Raw genomic sequence first — 20,908 nt, 5'->3', positions numbered from 1 at the left:
TCCTGCTTGTTAAAAAAAATTAAAGAAACAACTAGCATTCCAATTTACATTTTGAATTTATTTTCTCTTTTTTGACGTTTCAATAATTTGTTTTCCTTTTTATCATACATCCCCAAATTGCATCTTGGTAAAAACATTCATATGTATATATAAAAAAAACGGCAGCAATTAGTAGACACATCAAACCACGCACATCTTCAGAAATATACATAAAATGTATGCAAATGTAATTATGTATTTCATACATATATATCTATATACACCAGTACACATTTATATAAAATACACAGTGTGGGTTATTGAAGTTATCGTGTAGTTGGGGTTTTTCTTTCGAATCAGAAAATGTTCCATGTAAAAAAGAACCTAAAACAGAAAAGAGATAACTTATGGCCTATGGCAGTCTTTCACAGAAAGACTTGACCAAGGAGGGGGAAAAAAGACTTATTGGGCATAAGTCTACCAAAAGACATGAGCAAGATCACTCCTTGATACAAACAATAAATTTTACAACTGTGACACATGCATGTAGTACCAAGACTTAGAATAGCGCAAACAATTCATCTCAAATCTCTTCTATTTGGGTGGTTGAAAGGTTTTGAGCTAGCAATTTTCTTCCCCAGTCACCAGAAGGTCTCAGCATAAGAGGCAAGTCACCCAAATCAATAAAAAGCACAATTTGACAAGAAACCATACATACAATCCAAACAAAAATAGATGAAAATCCTCGTGACGGCAGACTTAACATGTAAGAAAGTATTGTAAGTATATGAACACAAAGAAGTGTGCAAAACTGCAGAAAGCGTCATGGTCGATCAAACAGCAGAGCAACTCAAGGTTCAGGGGGCCGGAGGAACAGTAGATCTTCATCAGTCAAAGGCTGTGCCAAGCCATTCAAATGTGGGCGGTATAAAGGGGGAATAAATAAATATGAAACTAACATTGGCATGTGTTTACCACTGAAAATAAAATTGGAAAATGGTTACACATCAAAACAGAGAGTAGATTTAGCTATCTACACATTTCTGCTGTATAAATTTGACCACAAATATTTACCTAAACTCTTATTTTGTTTGGGATAGGTTGTCTTCCTTTTGCTGAGCTGGAGATTTTTTGTGTGATTGTTTTGACAAAAACTAAATGCATTGCAGCTATCAAAAGTCAAGCTGCACAAAGGCGAGGTCGTAATTTCTTCAATCCTTCATCATAGAAATGTCACTGATTCTGGTCAGACAGCATGGAATGCTTCGTCTTCATAAAAACATTGAATTTTACATGCTATAGCCCAAATCTAAAAGAGAAATTTGTCATTGATGATATAACAATTGGTTATGGTTTGAAAATATTCTTGAGGGGCATCAGTGGCAGTTCTTGTAAAATGAATAGTTCAAAGAAATAGGAACACTTTAAAGATATTGATATTTGGTCGTAAACCCTGAATCCACAGCAGCGTTTGAGGACCAGTTTGGACACCCCTGATGTACAACAAAAATCAAAGCTGTGATATGGTGGCAGCTAAGACATGCTCCTGAATCTACATTCAGCAAACAACCATTTTAATTTGAGGGTTTTGGCAGTAACCCAGTTATGCAAGCTTTCCCTTAGACGAAAAAAAATAACGTTATTTTTCTCAAGTTTGGGGGTGGGAGGGAAATATAGGCACAACTTCTGAATACGTTATATTGGTTGAAAGCAACAAAATATACCCCTAGTCAAAACCTAGCAGTCAGAGGTGACAGGAAATATTTATATACGCATTTCTATGCATGGCGGTAGTACAAAGCATACATAACCAAATCATTTTAGCGCAAAAGCTCTGTTATTAATTAATGTTACTTCAGTCCAATTATTTTATTTCCACCGAAAACATACAAATGTGATGCCGGTACGTGCCGCGTTACAGTATTCATTTTAAGACACTGAATGTGGTATACTGTAAGTCCACAATTAAATTCATGTTTTCATTAGAATTGGAAAATGTACTGCAGCTTACCTATGTGGCGCTTTTGAGTGTTAAGATAGCAACATTTTCAAGCGATTATCTGAGTATCAGGCCGCTATCAAATTTTTTATCTCTGACGGCGCGACTTGTCCATTGGTAGTAAGAGAAGACCCTCTCCTAAGCATTCAAAATGACATTTCCTCTTAGACGTTGTGGAAAATTATTCCATTAAAAAAGCTGCCGTGTGTTCCTACGACTTGTAGTCTGCCCAAGTGCTAAATGTTGGCTAAACTGTAGCATTACCTGCAATTTATCCTGAAGGGGAGGGAAGCAGTGTGACACATGGTTAGAGCAGAAGATGATTTTGGATTTTGGGGAAAAAGACTTCTCAAACATTGGGGAATGCGTTAGAAAACCCCACTGGTGATGTTTTTAAATCAGGGAATGGCCATCAAGGATGATTAAAAGATCAAAAAACGGCATTTGCATGCACCCCCTTTAAAAACAGCAATAGGAGCATATTCGCATTTTTAAAGGAGATTTACATGGCCCTGCATAACCGTGTTACTGCCAAAAAAAACGACGATGAAGGGGCTATTGGCTACATGTAAGCGTAGCTAAGGGGAGAAATGGAGGGAAAGTTTGGATATAACACCAAGTCAAGCAAGGCTAGCTCCACAATCCTGCGTAGTTCCCGTGAAGGCCAGAACAGAGGGGTCCGCCGGCGACAAACAGTTTGGTGCCGGAGTCATCATAGCAGTGCGTGTATACGGCGTTTGGAAAAGAGTGAAGGTCTGAGAAATAACTCCTCCATGTCTCGTCATGATTCTGAAAAAGAAACAAGATTCCGTGGATGAAATTAATTCTGCTTCCTACCGATCGCTTGCCATTTCTAATGTTCCCAATATTGCATACCAGCCAGCCTTTCCCTGTTGTGAGCTTAAGAATGCCCTCTCCTGAGCACTTCCGGTACCCTCCGGTTGTTATCAAAGGGTTCTCGAGAAATCTCTGAGCGCGGATGTCGTAGAAGAGGAGTGACCCTTGGCCAGTGCCCACTGTCACGATGTGCTCATAAAAACTGACCGAACGAATTCCTGTAGAGACAATGGGCCTCAGTTCAGCAAAGTATTTCTCAAAGCTTATTATTCTTCATTATTTGTAATAATAATTGAGAAGGCCCTACATTGGCTCACAAAGAGGTAAGTACAAACCTATTAATAAAACACAATTAAATGTACATAAAACTTAAGAACACGTGTGAGGCTTGAGGCCCAACATTCCGCATGACTTCAGCATTGATTTATACAATTCATTTATTTCAGGAAACACAGACTCTTTTAAAAATAATAGATAACTCACCACTTCCCCTCTCTCTGGAATTAACCGATTTTATGCTGTGTATTGGCTGACGAGGGTCCAAAAACGACACGTGGGCCTGCGATCCAGCAGCATATACTGACCAGTCCTGCCCGTATGCCAAACACACGTTTTCCTTGCAATGAGGCAGCTTTGTAGACAAAAGCTGCAGAGAAGCAAATGAGCCTGGTATTGTCAACATGCCAAAATTCTTACTCCATTACTACCTGTGCATAAAGTACCTTACTTAATACAGGCAATGAAAACAAAGTTAAAGCCTAAAACATGAAGATAAGTACCTCTCAATGTAACAATAATAGTTTTTTTTAAATATAAATACAGCATAAAAACAACATTAAGTTGGCTGTCACAGTGAAAAAAATAAAAGACATAAGTTGCTCTTGAGTATAAGTCGCAGGTCCAGGCAAACTATGAAAAAGGTGTGACTTGTTGTAGTCCGGAAGGCCATCTCCATTTTGTCTGGTAATCTTTTTCTAAATTTTATTTTATTCATATTTTAGGAAAATGTCACTTGCCTTGCACAAGGTGTGCTCAGCTTTCCAAAGATGGAAGTAGCCATCTAAAGATACAGCGCCAAGCTCCTGAAGGAAAAATAAACTCACTTGGGACACTTGTTTGAATTGTAAATATCATCTAATCATCCCAAAGGGTGTTTGAACATAACACTCACTTTGTGGTTGTTGTTAAAGGCCAAAGCTCGAACTTTACAGTTGTATGGATGGGTATTCTCCTTTGGGATGTCTTTGAGGGCTCGGTGGGAGATGTGGGCATAGGAGGGCATGGCTGTCTCATTCTGACTGTGCTGTGCTTGATTCATCACTTCCTCTGTTACCTCCCAGAGACCCATGGAGCCATCTCGTGAACCTGAAAATTGGAAAATTAGGAAGATATTTCAAGTACACCAGTAAAGTAAGCAACCAATCTAAACTTGGTACCCATAAAAATCAATCACAGGCCTTTGTGGCAGCAGCAAAACTGACATTGCAGTTCAGCTGGTGTGAAACCCCCAACACCGCTCATTCATACAGAGAACTCACCAGACACTGCCATCCTGTCACTGATCCATGCTATTGAGAAGATCCAGTCATTGTGGCCATCCTAACAAATACATGACTACCATTAAAACAACAAAGCCGGTCACGTGCCACTTTTGTCAATACGTTAGAGAAGATGTGCATGCATTTAATTTGAGAAATTTGGTTTAGTCAGACCGACTAGATGGACTATGTGGCAAGATTGCACTGATCCAAAGTGTTGACAATTGAGACAATTTGACTACTCACATCGCCAACACAAACGGGGTCCAGTGTAGGAAGCTTGTAAATGGCCAGACTGTTGGGGTTGTCTCCTCCAGTAGCCAGGAGAGTTCTTGAGCTGTTGATTTCAATAGCATGGATCCCGCAACCCTGCTGGTCCAGTCGGGAATGAGAGCTCGAGTTTGTGTTGTAATTCTGCACAACCCCTACTACGGAGCCTCCACTGTGACACTCCCGGTCCTTGAGCATGGGAATCCGAGTGATCTGCCCCGTCATGACGTTGGTTACAAAAAGCTGAAAGGAAGAACATAAAAAGAGCACAACAAATTTAATTACGTAACATTTATGAATTACACACAGAGGCCATCAACAACATCAAACTCACAGAGAATAGTCATTTTCTCTTTGCAGTCAAATCAAACCAGCGTAAGGGGGACTATTAAAGTATATTTAATGACTTTATTGTAAGTGTAAAAACTACAACAAAATTGGGACTCCAAAGAGCTACTCCTTTCAAGTTGCATTCCAGGTAAATACAAACGCGAAACACCAGAGCAACACATTATACAAAATATCAATATTGGGGGAAAAAACATGACTGCAATGTAGTCCGATGAGTTAGAGTTATTTTCTCGAAGTACTGATTTTTTTGGGGTCAATTTTTGCATACTTTCAGGCTCCCGTATCATCTGCCAGAGACCAAATTAAAAATTCAGGAAAGAGTGATTAATATCTACAATAGCACTCTTATGCTATGATTACAGATATTTACAAATTTAATATTTACATATTTTACATTGGCCACAATGATCAATAACCCAAAATCTAGTAACACAATCATACTCTAGGGAAACAATCATGGTTAGTTGACTATTATGAAAACTGTAATTTGCAGTAATTGGTATACAGTAGATTTCAAGGAAAAGATCTCACCGTGTTGCATTTGGTCCCACATACAACCTGTTGCTGGTTGAGCCATTGTGAGGCAAATACTTTGTTAAGACGCCCAAGAGAGAACTCCCTCTCCTTCAGAATGCCAGGGAGCCTGCCAGCGGCAAAGCCACGAAGGCTCCGCTGGAGCTGCAACTCGTGCTGCTGCTGAGGTCTGAACTCTCGGCCCCGGAGGGCGCAGACGACCGAGTGACGACTGCGCCACCACTGTACATGACGTGAAGAATAAGAGATGCGGCTCCGCTTGTATGCTGCCTGACACCAGCCCAGCTAATGGAAGGAAAGTTACAGAGGGAAAGCCAATAATGGTCAAGATGGTGGGGGGAAAAAAAGAAACGCGGTGTCAAGCTTGCATAAGTATGGTCTTTGCCCACATAAAGCATGTATATATATGTATAAACCCATTTCACTTTCAGTGCTAAGTGCATTAAGATCTGGTTAGACTGGGTAACAACTTTGTCGAATTTTTTTTTTTTGTGTTTGGTTTTACAACTGTTATCTAATTTCTGGGTGTGGAATCCACAACTGATTCCAGTTTTGCTAAATCATGTGAAGTGTTTTTGCCACGGTTTACTTACTATGTTGTTACAAGATGAACAATGCATATCATAGTTTAAGATAAAAAACACCATTGCATGCCTCTTTCTTTCATATTTTATCGTATGTCAATATGTGAAAATATTGATTTAACAAGCACGTGAAGACAGTGATTTTTAATGTACGAGGAAAATGGGGATCAGTTGTTCAAAAACTTGACTTATAAGGAAAACTGAGATCATATTGGATACCACACAAAAATGAGTATATGTTGGAAAATATACATAGCAGCGAGCGCACAGTTAGTAGGTAGTATATTAATGTATGATGATCATTCTATCGATAGACAACGCATTGACCAGATAGATCTTTAATCTAGTTCGGTAGACAGAACTGATGGTTCACAAAATGTAATGTTAACCTCGGATAGCGTTATCATTCGCTAACTGGCAGCTACTAAGTGACTTAGCAAAGGTGATACTGCCAGTGTAAATACCTGCAGAATGAACACCTCTGAGCTGACCAGGTGGCCCCATAACTGGCTAACGTTAGCACGCCATGTAATGTAGACAACATTTGCGGATACATACGTTATAAATGTCGATAGCTATTTGATATTGAGTGTTGAAAGGTATATCGACAGCGATCGTTCCAAGTGTCACGTTGGTTTTCCCCCTTAGTCCAGATTAAATAACTCGATTTTTTTTAGCACGAAGCTAGCTAGCATGCTTAGCTTAGCCAGTAAAATTGACCGGTTTCCGCCTACCTGTTGTTGATCCTTGGGCTCCCCTGCCTTTCTTTTCCTGCTAACTGTTTTTCTCGCCATAGTCTGACACACACAATTCCCTCACCCACATGGAGGATAAACCTGACTCTGGACGTTGGATCATATAATGTCGTTAAGCGATGTTGTTCTTCGGCCTTTGCTGGCGGCATCCGATGACAAGCGAGAACGATTACATACGGGATCCGATGGCTTGTCGCTGTTCGGGGGAATTTAGCAATTCTAACTTGCTAGTGAGCGACAAGTTTAAACTATAAAATCCCAAGTGTTGGATCGCTAGCTTAGTTGGTTGTTCAACCCTTGAATAGTCGCGTCAGCAACGATGAGATCAACGGTAACCGCGCAGCCGCACTCATTAAACATCAACAAAAACAAGGTCATGCGTGCACGCGCCCGTTGTGCGCGCGCGTTCACGACGATCGTGGGGCCCTTATTCAGGGGTCTTCCTTCAGTTAAGTTTGATCACAATTTTGAAAGTGAGAAAATACATCAATATGACAGGTGCCACGGTGTCAAATATTTTTAAATTACATATTTAAACAAAAAAATAACTATACACATTTAAGCAGAATCACAGGTCGTCTCTAGAATGCATTAGAAGGTAAAATGGCTAACATGGCTCCCGGAATATATGTTGGCTATATTTTTTTGGCAGGGCTCTAAATGTATTAGCAACAGAAAAAATGACGTTTTTTACTTACCAAGGCAGATAATTTTAAAAGTTGTCTAATTGATTCGTCAGCTGTTGAAGTCAGGTCATATGACGGCTTGCAGAGTCCAATATTTTCAAACATAAATGTTTCATGAATAATAGCAGGTTCCCCATCCACAATTCCAGTCTCTAATTGTCTAATTAATTAATAAACGAGGACTTTATATTTTCTGTGGAAGCCCCAAGAAAAAACATGCAAGCACATAGAAAGAAATACCAGCAACAACTCAAAGCTACCGAAATGATTCGTGTATTTAATCATTGGGAACTTCCAATTCACTCAAGAGGCAGACACTAAACAGAATTGAAGAGAAGTGTAATGTTAATAATTGAAATATGAACTAAAAAAAATAAGTTACACGGAATGGGGTGATGGTACTTAAATTTCTAAAGACTGATTTAAGTGTTAATGGCTAGAACTTGACATTTTTGGCTTGGCTTCTTTTCCAACTTGGGTCAAATAAAAAAATGCATTAAGATTTACTTGAAACATTAAAAATAAAAAAGCCTTTGGGGAAAAAAAAAACAATATTTTTATTTGGTCTTCTGGTAGGGATCTTTACTGACTTGATGGAATATGTTGAACATTAACAAAAACTGTTTCCCCCTTTAACATTAATGCTTAGGGGACCCATTTTCTTGTGTATTATCAGATAACATTGTTTGGCAAAAAAAATCTCATTAAGATTAAAGATATGCTTGCATTAGATTTGGTAACATGACAAATTACTGATGTCAAAACATATCTCGTCCCAGCAAGATTTGAAGTGTTCCAAATCCTCCAACAACTAAAGCGGCTCAAAGTGCCAGTTAACAGTTAAATTAAATTGCTCTATTGCACTGTGATCTGACTGGAAAATAAAACTCTTCTCACACATCCACACCTTTCCAGTATGCAATCAAACAAAAGTTAAGTTTAGTTATCATACTGTACATCAAATCAAACTATATTCAAATCAAAGTATCAGTGTACTGTATTAAATAACTCGAAAAGTATAAATCAAATATGTGTGCAGTAAGACATGTCAATGCAAGTGGTGTATAGATGTATTACTTTTTAATCAAAAGGCAAAACCCCCTTTTATCGACTAGTTGCTCCAGCGCAGGAAAAAAAACGGAGCGACAATATCGCTTATTTTGATTGGCGCAATTACAAATGCGTAAATCTTAAATCAGTTGATGCGAAATCTATTGAAAGTGACGTGAAAAAGTGCTGAAAACAAACGCAAATGAAGGAAGGAGGAGAAGGTACAGTGAGCCAGAGAAGAGTGCGCACTTCTCCAGTTTTCTCTGTCTGGTCACTGTGGGCTTGACGTTCATATTCACCTGTGATGCTTGTTGGTTAAATTTTAAGAACAACCCTTATCCCATTGCACCACTTTTAAGATCTGCACTAAGCGGAGAAAGATGGCAGTTTCAAGAGTTAAACCTCCTTCCAGTTCTGACCTAAAGTCATCTCAAAACACTTCCAAGCGGAAGCAAATATAGATGGCCTCGAAGCCAACATCCCAAATTTCTCTTGCTCGTCCTCTCCATTCTTGAATACCCTAGCAGTACCAGTTTCTGGAACCTAACCTCAGTCTTTATTAGAAAGAAACACTGCTCAAGTATTGTTACTCTTGGCACAAAGTGCTTGAGACACAACACAATTTAGCACAGGGCTTGTGGCAGTCAGGAGAGATTGAATAGAAATAGAACTATTTTCCCAGTTTTCTCTTCCACAGCCAAGGCAAGCGGATGTTGCAGAGCATGGTGTGATTGGGTGGGCAGAAAAAAAAAGGGCTGTGAGGTGGTACTAGGAAACGAGCCCCGCAGCAGTTCCTTCACTGGCTTTGCTCAGCTAGCCGCAGCCCTAGCCATTAGGTCCTCTAGTGCCTTGTCCTGATCATTGTTGTGGACCAGGAGCACCTCTTTAATGGTCTCCCGCTCAAATCCCATTTCTCCAAATCTCGACATCAGTTCAAGAAACTGCAACGCCTAAGAAGAGAGAAAAAGAATTTACCATGTCACAAGTGGTGGCTTCTTAGCCTCTCTTGCCCCCAAATTTTGCATCAACAAATAACCTCGAAATATAGGAAGATAACTTTCCATTTTCTAAAGAGTAGTACTTACCTTTTCTTCTGAGCACTGGTACATCTCTAAACATTCCTCCACTGCGCTAGCATCGAAGCCCCGCTCACAAAGACGTCCATGGATAAAGAGATAATCCAGTACCTTGGACAAGTATAGACAAGTTTATTCATAATTGATACATTGTAGGTGACATATGCAGCGAGCTAGTTTTACGTGTTTTTGGGTCAAACTGAATGTAACCTACCACGGTTGTTAAACTTACTCAGGAAGAGGGTACGCATATTGCACTAATAAGAATTCCAATACACATAGAACAAACTGTTCATACTACTATTAATTCATTACACCCATTTTATCTCTAACCGAGATTGTTTATTAGATGAATGACAACTAATATCAACTACAAAGTAAAAATAATATTGACTCAATACTTTTAGATCTAGGGATGTCAAGTCAAACAGCCTTGAAAATTCCTGTTATTTACTCATTTCAGTTCGGGAAGATTTTAGTTTTGAGTATGTCAATGCGAAGAGAGACGTTATACGACATAATTGCATGACTGCTGATAGAGAGGAAAGGGTCCACACCTGCTCCACATTCTGCCCTTGTCGCTGCATAGCCCGGAGAACACCTTCATAAGAATAACCCATGCCCACAAGGGTTTCCACACATTGGCGCTCACTGGGGGTCATGCTAAGCAAGGCTCCCCCACATGGCAAGGCAGCAGAACCTGACCCAGAGTTCGCCTAGGGAATGAATATGATAAAAAAAATCAATGAGATAGGTCTGAAATAGAAATATACACATTAAAAGAGCAGTCCACCACTGTGTACGTAACCTCTAGCTAACCTGTTTTGGTCCACCACTCTTACTGTAGCTGTGGTGCGCTGGTGCAACGATAACTTGGGACTTGTGTATAGTCGGGGAACCGCCATTAGGAAGGTTCTGTCGTAGAGTAGGCACAGGTGCGAGGCGTGGGGTGGATTTTACCGGCTCAGGATCTCCAGAATCAGAAAGTTTGGGAAAAGTCAGAGAGCGGATATTGCACGGCCGATCCTCCGCTTCAAAAGCCGATCTCCCGTGGTGCCCAACTCTGTCCAAATCCACTAAGGAAACCAAGCCATTAGGTTTATGAGCAAAGACTGGTTTCACTAGAGGGCTGGTGTTGGTAGGAGGAGACGGGCTATTTCCACGCGAAGCTGGCGCTTGTTGGGACCCATCCGGAGGGGATCCCAAAGTCGTAGGCTGAGGCTGGCTCTGGAGAATGTTTCGAAGCTCTTCTTTATCGTCCAACGTTTTAAGCTCCAGCTTGTCGAAGGGGTCCTCTTCTCGCTCAAAGTCAGCAAGGTTGAGGCCGTGTGGTTGAGGAGTGCTCGGTTGGATTTTCCTCAAACCAAAACTTGGGGCAGGCAGAGGAGTGAGAATAGCATCGTGGCTTAGTCCTGCCATTACGGGGTTCATTGCTGGAGGCGGAGGAGGAGGAGGGTCGTGATCTCCAACGGCGGCTTGAGACTTGTTCCCTCCACCGCTATTGGGGTCCTCAGGCTGAACAGAGCCTTCTTGATTTTCCTCCTGCTGCTTTGCTGCGGCCTCTTGTGCGCGTGCCTCTGCTGCTCTCGCCTCATCCAGCTCCACTCCCCACTGAACAATTCTCTTCTCCAGGGAAAAGTCATACTGATCAAAGAGAGATTGAAATGAGATCGTTGATAGGACTCTGAATACTATATTCGCTTTCTATTTCACTCCAAATAAATACTATAGTCTAAAACGGAGTACTATGATCATTTTTACAGAAAAACAAGCAGAGCGGCTTGCCGGTCCCATTATTAGGCCAATAAAGCTAGTTTGACTTCTGAAATATAGTTGCATCCATGCAATAAATCAAAAGGAAATAATGCATTCCTTCAATCTATTTGTGTCTATGCGCGCGCGTCCTAACCGAGTTAAAATCCTGAGGCGACCAATAAAATTTTGCTGAAAAGTTTTAAATAAAGCGGAATTGACCAATCAGACGCCTTGGCACCTTCCCGCTCGCCAGTGGCTTCTGTTGAGATGGGTGGGCAAAATGGGCCTATGTCAAATGTCAGCGGACTTGTCCTTTCTAAATATTGACAGGGATTTTCTTAGGTCCTAACTTGATGGAAAAATGTGTTTTGCCATAGTCGAATTTACCACAGTAAGAGATTAGTGCAACCGCCGTCTCTTGGGCACGTCTGCGATGCAATTGATGAACGTTTTCCGTTTTTCCTCGTTGCGAAAAATCGATTTTTTGAAAAACTGGGGCCCAAATTCTAAAATCCTAGAGCCGTACATTTGAAATTGTTTGTTCAGAAACGCATTCAAATCGGATGTACGGTGTCGTCTCCATTTTGTTTGACGATAACAGACAAACACACTAACGCACACACATTCTCAGAAATAGCAATGTGCATAGATGTACAGATTAGATCACGTGAGTAGTGATGCAGCAAAATTATTATATATTTTTTTACACATTTGCTGATAGCAAGCCCTATTAAGATGTTAATCTTAGCGATTTTGTGTGAAAGTACACTGAAAATAGCTCAAATGATTTACCTCTGTGCTTGCCAACAAAGAACTGCAGTCTGGCATGCAAAGGCCAACAGGTAGCCCTACTTTGGGAGGACAGTGAAACTTTTCATTGATCTTGAAAGGAACATCATCAATGTAGCTGATGGGTCCTACATGAAAAGATAAAACATGAATAAGATGGTTGACGTTAGAATTTTGTGTTTTGAACTAATCTTTAAATGTGAAGATTTAAACATCCTTGCCATTGTTGTAAGCATCTGATACGGACTTCCTTGTAGCCATTTAGATACTCTGCGGGGTAAAAAGAAGACACCCACGTTACAGACTTTTTTCATCAATAAATTGTGTAGTAGCATGTTTGCCATTTCAGTATTTTGATGTGGGGATCAAGTAATATCAATGTGTACATTGGTAGTCAGCTGAATAAACACAGCTTGTAACTCTCTTCCCCAGAGAATGCCACTATCCTATTTTGGCTCCAGCAAGTGAGTAGCTTCAACAGTCTGGGCTCAAAAAGGTTCTAGGAAGTTATTTACTTGTCTATCTGACTAAGAAATGGAACAGATAACTGTAATCTTATGAAATATGGCATTTTAGTCAGGACTGTACTAAAATATATTTTCAGCAACTATATTTAAGCTATCTAACAAGCAAACCATCACTGTAGTACATTTCTGGTTAAGTCCTTTAGTCTATAATTTTGAAACCCAGAAAAAGATTGTCTACTTGGCCTCTCAATTGAGTGTGAAAATTTCCAATGCTTTGAATCCAAGTGCACATCATGTTTGTTTTGTCACGCAGCACAAAAATAGACGAACAATAGATGTTATTGTTTAGCCATGTCAAGCTAAAATTGATTGTCAGAGTACACAGAAATACTAGATCTCAAATACTTTAATCAAAAATATAATATATACAATGTCCTCAATGTAAATATATTAAGTGTAGAAGATAAACTGATCCCATGGTTGTAACAACATTCCTACTGTGCGAGTTCAAGGTCTAAAAAAACGTGTTTAAATCGTCGCAACAATCCCCAGAACAAACCAGGACGCAGTTTTCGGAATCAGTTTCTGGGGAACCTAACTAATGGCAAGCTTTAGATCACGAAGAATCAAAAGTGATTACAAAACACCAGAACAGCATTAGATGATGCTTAAGTTATTGATTAGCAACCAGCTATGCTTACGAACAGTCGCCAGTCAACGTTGAAATAAGTTAGATCAACAGTCGATATGCCTTTAAATCGACTTATGTTGGGGAAGGAGGAAATAAAATAAAAAAGTTAGAAAAAGAATACCTTCATGGTGTACGTTTTGGGGAAAAGTCTGTCAAACGATTCGCTTGGCAAGTGGCCTGACTTCTACTGTTGCCACCGCCCCGAAACGAAACAGATCAAACATAAATATGGTCCTCACCTGTATCTGGTCCGTCTAGCTCTTACAAATGTAACTCGATGCTTTATTTGTACGCTGCTTCAATTGTAATTACGATAAAAAAAATCTTTTATATATAATGAAAATGCTTTCCTTTTCTGCCGAGGGACGCCATCTTGATTTATCAGGCTCCCTTCCACTGGTTCCTGTCTGACGTCACTCGCTTGAATGACGTCAGGAATGTCTTCTTCGTCTTTTTGTTGCTTTCTTCTTCGTCCTTTTTCGTACTCTTCATTTTCTTCTTCTCGGTTATGTGAATCAGGATTTTAACTAAGTCAACTACTCCAAAGATCATCACAATTTAAAGCGTGTGCTATTTTCTTGGTCTTTTTTATTTTATTTTTTTACATTTTTGCCTGTCCAATTATTATAGATATAATTTTCTGCGGTACAAACCAGCACAGACCCAACACAAAAAAATTACGCATTTTTTTAAAATTTCCACTAGGGCAATGTCACGCTGACGTCATCACCCCCCAAAAATAATATTCAATATCTCAAAAACTAAAACTGCACAATCAAAACTTTTTTTGCGGCACAAACGTTTGCGACCATTTTGGAGTGAATCGGACATTATGGCGAATTCTGAAAGACCTGTTAAAAGAATCTCTAATATCTAAAAAAAAAAAAAAAACATAACGGCACAAACGTATGAACATTTTTTTCAATTATTATTATTTCCAGTATGGGGGCAACTTCACGCTAATAACGATCGAGTGCGCGCACGCAAATCACGTTCAGATCGTCGATGACGCACCGCAGACACGCGCAATGGTAACCGGAAGCATCGTTGAGAGGAAAATAAAAATCGACCAAAAACCCCAGTTGATCTTCATCTTAACCCTCTCACCTGACGTCGATTCTACGGCGTAGATCCGCATTGGATAGCCTTTTTACCCAACGGCAGTCGAAAGGGAACGCAAGAAAGCAGCAATAAAAAACGAAAACAAATCTAAAAAAAAGAAAAAAAAGAAAACCTGCCCCATTTGACCGAAGTTGCTCGCTAACTGGTTTAGCTGACGTGGGGAGAAGTTGAGACTGCCAGAGAGCAGAGGGACGCACACAAACAAACTGGGATCAGCTGAGCGTCTCTCGGAACCGAACCAGCGGCGTTGGGAAATGTCACGGAGGGTGACTTTGCTTTTGGGAGCCCAAGAATGAGCCACGGGAGACGCTGACTTCCGTTGAAACGAGCTCCATGTAGACTGTCAACATTGGCAACACAAAAGAATTTCGCCAGCACCTCACGAGGATTCTCCATAAAGCAGTAGAAGAACATCCACAGTGCTTTTGACTTTGATCAAGCACCACCAATGACTTTGTTCGCCAATTTTCTGCTCTAACCAAACGATTACACATATTGCATTGCAACCAGACAGGTAAACACTTATATTTTTCTTCATTTGTCTTTTGCACTGGGGAACAAAATCAAATTCCATATTCATTGTTGGGTGATAATATTTCTTTGCAAGGCAATTAAAATCACAGGACACACTACCAAATAAATAATGATCCTAAAAGGTATTAAGATAATGATCCTATTGGTGGTCACAAAAAAAGTCTTAAAATCTTAAATAAAATAAAATAAATGAAACACAGAGAGACAAACTATGCATTGCAGGAGTATGGGATGAAATTATTTTTTTTAAATAAACATCAAATTAGAACACAGAGAGAGACAAAAAATGCATTGTGGGATTATGGGATGAAATGATTTTAAAAAGCATATATATAGACAGAGACAAAAAAGAATTTCGTGATTATGTGATGATTTTTTTTTAAACAAGACTTATTCCACTTAATGTGTGAAGGATAGATAGGCTTGTGTCAGATGGCAATTACATTATGTAATGTTTCTGTCATTGTCATGCTCTTCTCTTTGGCCAGATCAGCATGGCCCATCAGGCAACCCCAAGTTCTCAGAAGGCCCTGATGATGGAATTGAAGTCCTTACAAGAGCAGCCCGTGGAAGGCTTCCGCATCACTCTGGTTCAGGAGTCGGATCTCTACAACTGGGAAGTGGCCATTTTTGGGCCCCCAAACACCCTGTATGAGGGAGGCTACTTTAAGGTAAGGAGGCATTTGCTTAGTCTAGTATGTAATAGCTGTTAAAATCTCTGTCCACGATTTCTGAGATTTGGTCTTTGAATCTCAACTACTTTGTAAGTGGAGTTGCACATTCATATTAGGACGAAAAAAAGCAAGGTTCATTGTGTTATCTTCTAGCCATGTTTGAAAACTACACATTTTGGTGACATATCCTCATTTATGATATTTCTGGCTGTCATTGGGCTGGTAGAGCATTTTATGTGAAGGTGGTTTTGGATGTTGGCCCTACATTAAATAAGGAAATAAACCAGTAGCTAGAGGGCGACCCGGTGGATCAGTGGTTAGCACGTTGGTCTCACAGTGGGGGACCTGGGTTCAAATCCAGGTCGGTCCACCTGTGTGGAGTTTCCATGTTCTCCTCAGGCCTGCGTGGGTTTTCTCCAGGTACTCTGGTTTCCTCCCACATTCCATAAAACATGCATGCAAGCTGATTGGACACTCTAAATTGCCCTTAGGTATGAGTGTGAGCATGAATGGTTGTTTGTCTCCTTGTGCCCTGCGATTGGCTGGCCACCAATTCAGGGTGTCCCCCGCCTCGTGCCCGAAGTCAGCTGGGATTGTGAAAGGAATTCAGATTTAAAAAAAATTCTGTACTACTGCTCCTAGTTACATCAACATTTACACTCAAATACCATTCAGACAGAAACAATTGTTTCAAATTGTATGGAGCACTAGGAGTGTCCCCTGCCCTGGTATTGCAGCATTTACTTTTACACAGGTCCAATTGTGTTTGTCAAAATGCATGGAATGTTATTTGTGACGTATACAGTATCAGCCTATAATTACAGCACTTGTACAGAAGAGGACTTGAATGTGTCTTCTGTCTCCCAGGCTCACATCAAGTTCCCCGTGGACTACCCCTATTTGCCACCAACCTTCCATTTCATTACCAAAATGTGGCACCCTAACATCTATGAGGTATTTTTTTGTGTGTCTTTATGGTATTCATATGGATATAGGCACAATGGCCAAATGTGTCATCAATTGGCTCCTGCTCTCTTACTTTTTCTGTAATGTGACATTTTTTCCCCTCAGAACGGCGATGTGTGCATTTCCATCCTACACCCTCCAGTTGATGATCCACAAAGCGGGGAACTGCCCTCAGAAAGATGGAATCCAACCCAGAATGTTAGGTAAAGATATTCTCTTATTCCGGGGTAGCCTTTTTATGTCTTTGATGCGGGCTGAGGGATACAAAACAGTTTTATAAATAGTCAAAATAATAGCAGTTTCAAGATAAATCATTGTGCACCATTCATGCTAGGACAGCCTCTGGCCAGAATCCATTGTAAGCCACAATCAAACTTTGTTCCGTGTGTTTATGTTTGCATGTTTTTCTTTAAATAGAACTATCCTGCTCAGCGTCATCTCTCTACTTAATGAGCCAAACACCTTTTCCCCTGCGAATGTGGATGCTTCGGTCATGTATCGCAGATGGAGAGACAGCAAGGGCAAGGATAAAGAGTATGCCAAGATTATCAGGTAATGTAACATGGTATAGATACGTTCTATGTTTAGACACACATTGGTGTAGTGCAGGGGTGGGCAAACTATACCAGAAAGGGCCACCGCAGTGGGTGTGGGTTTTCGTTCCAACGTATAAGATGAAACCTCTCCACCAATCTGGTATCTTAGAAGTGCAACCAATGGATTGCAGTCAGGTGCTTCTTGTTTTAGCAGAAACCTCATTGGTAAAACTGTTTGTGTTGGATCGGTTGGAACAAAAACCTGCACCCACAGCGGCCCTCGAGGACCAGTTTGCCCACCCCCAATGTAGTGCAATCTTGTGTGCCCTGACAAAACAAAGATGAAACCATTCTGGGTGATGACAGTCAAACAGGGTGTTGGTACTGTCATGGTCTGGGGCTACATGGGTTGCAATTTGAATTCCAACATCTACTGTGACCCCCTGAATGAGAAAACCATTCTCTCCCTTTGCAAACTGAGCTCCATGGCACCATTCAAACACAATTGCTATCAAAATACTACTCCCACACCAGAGCATTTGTCTTGGAAATGAACAATTTCCACCTCTTTACACCTCTCTGACTCTACGCCATCATTGCTCAATGCCATCTGTGCACACGGCCGCAGCTACGCTTCCCTCCATTTGATAATCAACACAGATAAGACGGTTCTCTTTCGTTATTCCAATTTAGAACAAAGATACTCAGATGCCTAGAAAAACAGAGTGAGACCTCATCTCACAGCATATTGCGTCGCACCAAACAAAAAAACGGCGAGTGCCCTCAACACGTAGGGATAAATTGCAGAGGAGGAAATCCCGACCTCATTTCCATCTCGACAGGCTAACCGAAGAGTGACTTTATTTCCGTTTAATTGCAGAAAACAGGTGATGTCCACAGCGGCGGATGCCGAGCGAGATGGGGTCAAGGTGCCGACCACGCTGGCAGAATATTGTGTCCAAACAAGGGTCCCCTCACAGGACAGTAGCTCAGACCTACTCTACGATGACATTTATGACGACGACATGGAGGAAGACGAAGAGGACGACGAAGAGAGCGAGATGGAGTCTATAGGCGAAGCCGGAGCTGTCGGTGCGACGGAGGATGGAGGGACGTCCAACAGATGTTACGACGACCAGGATGACTCTGGCAACGAAGACTCGTGATGGTCTGGATTGTTACTGCTCCTTGCCAAACACCTCCCGCTTCCCCCTCATCCTCTGCCTCATTTCGTGTGTTTGTGTGTGTGTGTGTGTGCGCATGAATGTACACAGTGGGGGTCAAAATCTACTGCCAAAAACCTTTCATCATGTATTTACCAATTCGTCCTGTAAAGTCTCACTACAACTTTAAGAAAAGTTTCCACAAAAAAAAATTGTTGTCAAGTCACCATTTGCCTTAATTACAGCTTGCACTTAGTCCGGTACAAATGTAATGTAGAAACGATTCAGCATTGAACACCTCCCCAAGTTCTTTTTATGATTTTGTGCTATATTTCGCCTTTTTTCTCCCATTTTGTGAGGTGTAGGCTGATTACTAATATTCATCTCCTCCGAGTTTTGCCTGTCTGCCAATTTAGTGAACCTTATATGATAAATGATGAAAACAATGGCCCTTTCTCATTTCTCCATCCCCACTGTTCCATCCCATGTATCTCTTCTTGTCATGTTTATGTGTCCTAAGGGTGGGTGACGATTTTTCAAGAACTTAACATTAAAAAAAAAATGGCAAATGGACAAACTGATGGTCAACAACCAAATCAAGGTGGCCAGGCGGTGTTTCACGGCAGTATACTTGCCTTTTTGACGCAATCATCTTAACTCTGTTGACACAAAGCTCTATGGCGCCCTGTGCGCAGCAGCATCTATCACCACTGATCCCTCATAAAGGATGAGTAGGCTGAAGACCTCTTTGCAACCTCTCTCTGCCTGCCTTTAAACTCAGGTTCTCTCTAGACTTTCTCTGAGAGAGGATAAAGCAAAGAAGCTCCTATAGACTGGTCAGCTCATTTTCTTTATTTTAATATGAGGGCAAATTGTAGCCTTCAATCCCACAATGGAGTGTTTACAAGTGTTGGTGTTGGTTCTGATTAAAGGTTTCCACACCCCACAAATAAAAACAAACAAAATACTAATATTCTAAGCAGAGGATGTTTTACCTCCAGTGGCTGCTCACGTGATACTAGCGAGGTGAAAAATGTTAGTTTTACACCCATTTTTATGCTTTGATGCAAATTCAGTGACAATATGGCTCCAGTACTGTGCTGTGGTACGGTCCAGTTTATCACCTGTCAATCAAGATAATGTTTAAAAAAAGGCGCTCTGTCTGTGTTTGAATGAAGACGACTTCACGTGATGAGTGCCAGCCATCACATTTTCAGGTGGTTTTGAATGAACCACTGTCAGGGTTTTTTGGTCATGCCTCAGTAGAACTGGCCCAGTTTGGGCACATAGTGTTTTATTTTTGAGGTGAGCAACATTTAAATGATGTTGAGAGGCAAGATTAGCTTGGTTTTAGGCCAAGGAATTCATGTATAGTGCAATCATTTCATTTTTGTTAAGTGGAGTCACAGATTTCCAGCCATTTAAAGAGACATTACTTTGAATGTGAAACCAAAGGAGTGCTGTGGAAACTCGCTGAGACAAAAAGGAAGTCATGCTCTTAATGGATTATGATTGGAACTGATATTATCCAACATTGTGAAATGAAATGATAACTTCCTGACATTTTCTTGTACTCTACCTAGATGTGATGTTTTATTTTCCTCTCCCATGCTGAGAAAATTTGATGTATGTCATGTGCATCTGTTGAATATGAATCACTTGCACAACCAGCTTTTAAAATGAGTAAAGAAAATATGAGAATACAGTAATACCTTGCCACTTTGAGACTATTGTGGATCCACCACATTGAGGCTTGGATTCGCCAAATATGGATGAAATGTTTAAAGTGGGGCAGCCCGGTGGGGGCGAGTGGTTAGCACGTTGGCCTCACAGCTCTGGGGTCCTGGGTTCAAATCCAGGTCACATACACCTGTGTGGAGTTTGCATGTTCTCCCCGGGCCTGCGTGGGTTTACTCTGGTTTACTCCCACATTCCAAAAACATGCATAGTAGGCTGATTGGACACTCTAAAGAGGCTCCAGCACCCCCTGTGACCCTAATGAGGATAAAGCGGTTCAGAAAATAAGATGAGATGAGAGAGAAGTTGCTGGTTTTTGAGGGGTCGGAATAAGGATTGACTTGCCAAATGACCGAGGCACAATTGGCGTGGCGTCATTTAAAATTCATCAATAAAACGATATGCTTTTAAATGCTCTTTGTATGCAATCATACAGCACATATTGGTGTTTGTGAGTAGAGTGGTGTCATTTCAACATTTATGGCCTCTGATTTGGCTCATGGATTGGACATTTTTGATCGTGAATTGACCTGGTATCGGAACCCGACACTGATCATGTCCTTACCTACTTAGAGATATTACTTAGCTGTCAAAAAATAAGTACAAAAATAAAAAAGATGCGTAAGATTTTAATTATAGCAATTTTCACCCCAGAAAACAATATCATTTTCTCAATTGTTTAGTACACATTTTCTGACAGCATGCCTCATTCTTAGAACTCACACAAATCCATAAAAACACAATTGGCATAACCTATCACTTTGCTGCAAAATGAATCTTTACATTGAAAAGAAACAGTTGGGGTTGAAAATAGG

At 40.7% G+C, this 20,908-nt stretch overlaps 3 protein-coding genes across 3 annotated transcripts; 1 reads left to right on the top strand and 2 right to left on the bottom strand.

Moving 5' to 3' along the window:
• Positions 1-37: 37 nt before the first annotated feature.
• On the bottom strand, positions 38-7,237 carry dcaf12 (DDB1 and CUL4 associated factor 12). The gene is made up of 9 exons (XM_077603528.1): positions 6,827-7,237; positions 5,506-5,793; positions 4,600-4,866; positions 4,354-4,414; positions 3,987-4,180; positions 3,832-3,897; positions 3,299-3,461; positions 2,855-3,033; positions 38-2,767 (listed from the first exon to the last, which is right to left on the bottom strand). The coding sequence occupies exons 1-9, from the start codon at positions 6,884-6,886 to the stop codon at positions 2,609-2,611; spliced, it is 1,437 nt and encodes a 478-aa protein (XP_077459654.1). The 5' UTR covers positions 6,887-7,237; the 3' UTR covers positions 38-2,608.
• Positions 7,238-7,790: 553 nt separating this feature from the next.
• On the bottom strand, positions 7,791-13,799 carry ubap1 (ubiquitin associated protein 1). Its single transcript, XM_077604044.1, has 7 exons — positions 13,601-13,799; positions 12,425-12,473; positions 12,207-12,331; positions 10,479-11,303; positions 10,217-10,375; positions 9,669-9,770; positions 7,791-9,533 (listed from the first exon to the last, which is right to left on the bottom strand). The coding sequence occupies exons 2-7, from the start codon at positions 12,462-12,464 to the stop codon at positions 9,393-9,395; spliced, it is 1,392 nt and encodes a 463-aa protein (XP_077460170.1). The 5' UTR covers positions 12,465-12,473; positions 13,601-13,799; the 3' UTR covers positions 7,791-9,392.
• Positions 13,800-14,346: 547 nt separating this feature from the next.
• ube2r2 (ubiquitin-conjugating enzyme E2R 2) lies at positions 14,347-20,065 on the top strand. Its single transcript, XM_077604045.1, has 6 exons — positions 14,347-14,997; positions 15,506-15,688; positions 16,559-16,645; positions 16,763-16,860; positions 17,075-17,209; positions 18,074-20,065. The coding sequence occupies exons 2-6, from the start codon at positions 15,512-15,514 to the stop codon at positions 18,357-18,359; spliced, it is 783 nt and encodes a 260-aa protein (XP_077460171.1). The 5' UTR covers positions 14,347-14,997; positions 15,506-15,511; the 3' UTR covers positions 18,360-20,065.
• Positions 20,066-20,908: the final 843 nt, after the last annotated feature.

This window comes from Stigmatopora argus, chromosome 6, assembly GCF_051989625.1.
Source record: "Stigmatopora argus isolate UIUO_Sarg chromosome 6, RoL_Sarg_1.0, whole genome shotgun sequence".
Taxonomy (NCBI): Eukaryota; Metazoa; Chordata; class Actinopteri; order Syngnathiformes; family Syngnathidae; genus Stigmatopora; species Stigmatopora argus.
The sequence above is the reverse complement of the archived record's forward strand: the minus strand, read 5'-3'. Positions and strand labels throughout refer to the sequence as shown.

Excerpts from the sequence above, each read along its gene's own strand:
- dcaf12 (XM_077603528.1), bottom strand. The coding sequence starts at position 6,886 with ATGGCGAGAAAAACAGTTAGCAGGAAAAGAAAGGCAGGGGAGCCCAAG. Across the intron at positions 3,898-3,986 it reads CCTTTAACAACAACCACAAA|GAGCTTGGCGCTGTATCTTT; the intron begins GTGAGTGTTATG and ends TTTTTCCTTCAG. Across the intron at positions 2,768-2,854 it reads CAACAGGGAAAGGCTGGCTG|AATCATGACGAGACATGGAG; the intron begins GTATGCAATATT and ends TTTCTTTTTCAG.
- ubap1 (XM_077604044.1), bottom strand. The coding sequence starts at position 12,464 with ATGGCTACAAGGAAGTCCGTATCAGATGCTTACAACAATG. Across the intron at positions 11,304-12,206 it reads CTTTGTTGGCAAGCACAGAG|TATGACTTTTCCCTGGAGAA; the intron begins GTAAATCATTTG and ends CTCTTTGATCAG. Across the intron at positions 10,376-10,478 it reads AGAGTGGTGGACCAAAACAG|GCGAACTCTGGGTCAGGTTC; the intron begins GTTAGCTAGAGG and ends TTCATTCCCTAG.
- ube2r2 (XM_077604045.1), top strand. The coding sequence starts at position 15,512 with ATGGCCCATCAGGCAACCCCAAGTTCTCAGAAGGCCCTGATGATGGAA. Across the intron at positions 15,689-16,558 it reads ATGAGGGAGGCTACTTTAAG|GCTCACATCAAGTTCCCCGT; the intron begins GTAAGGAGGCAT and ends TCTGTCTCCCAG. Across the intron at positions 17,210-18,073 it reads GAGTATGCCAAGATTATCAG|AAAACAGGTGATGTCCACAG; the intron begins GTAATGTAACAT and ends GTTTAATTGCAG.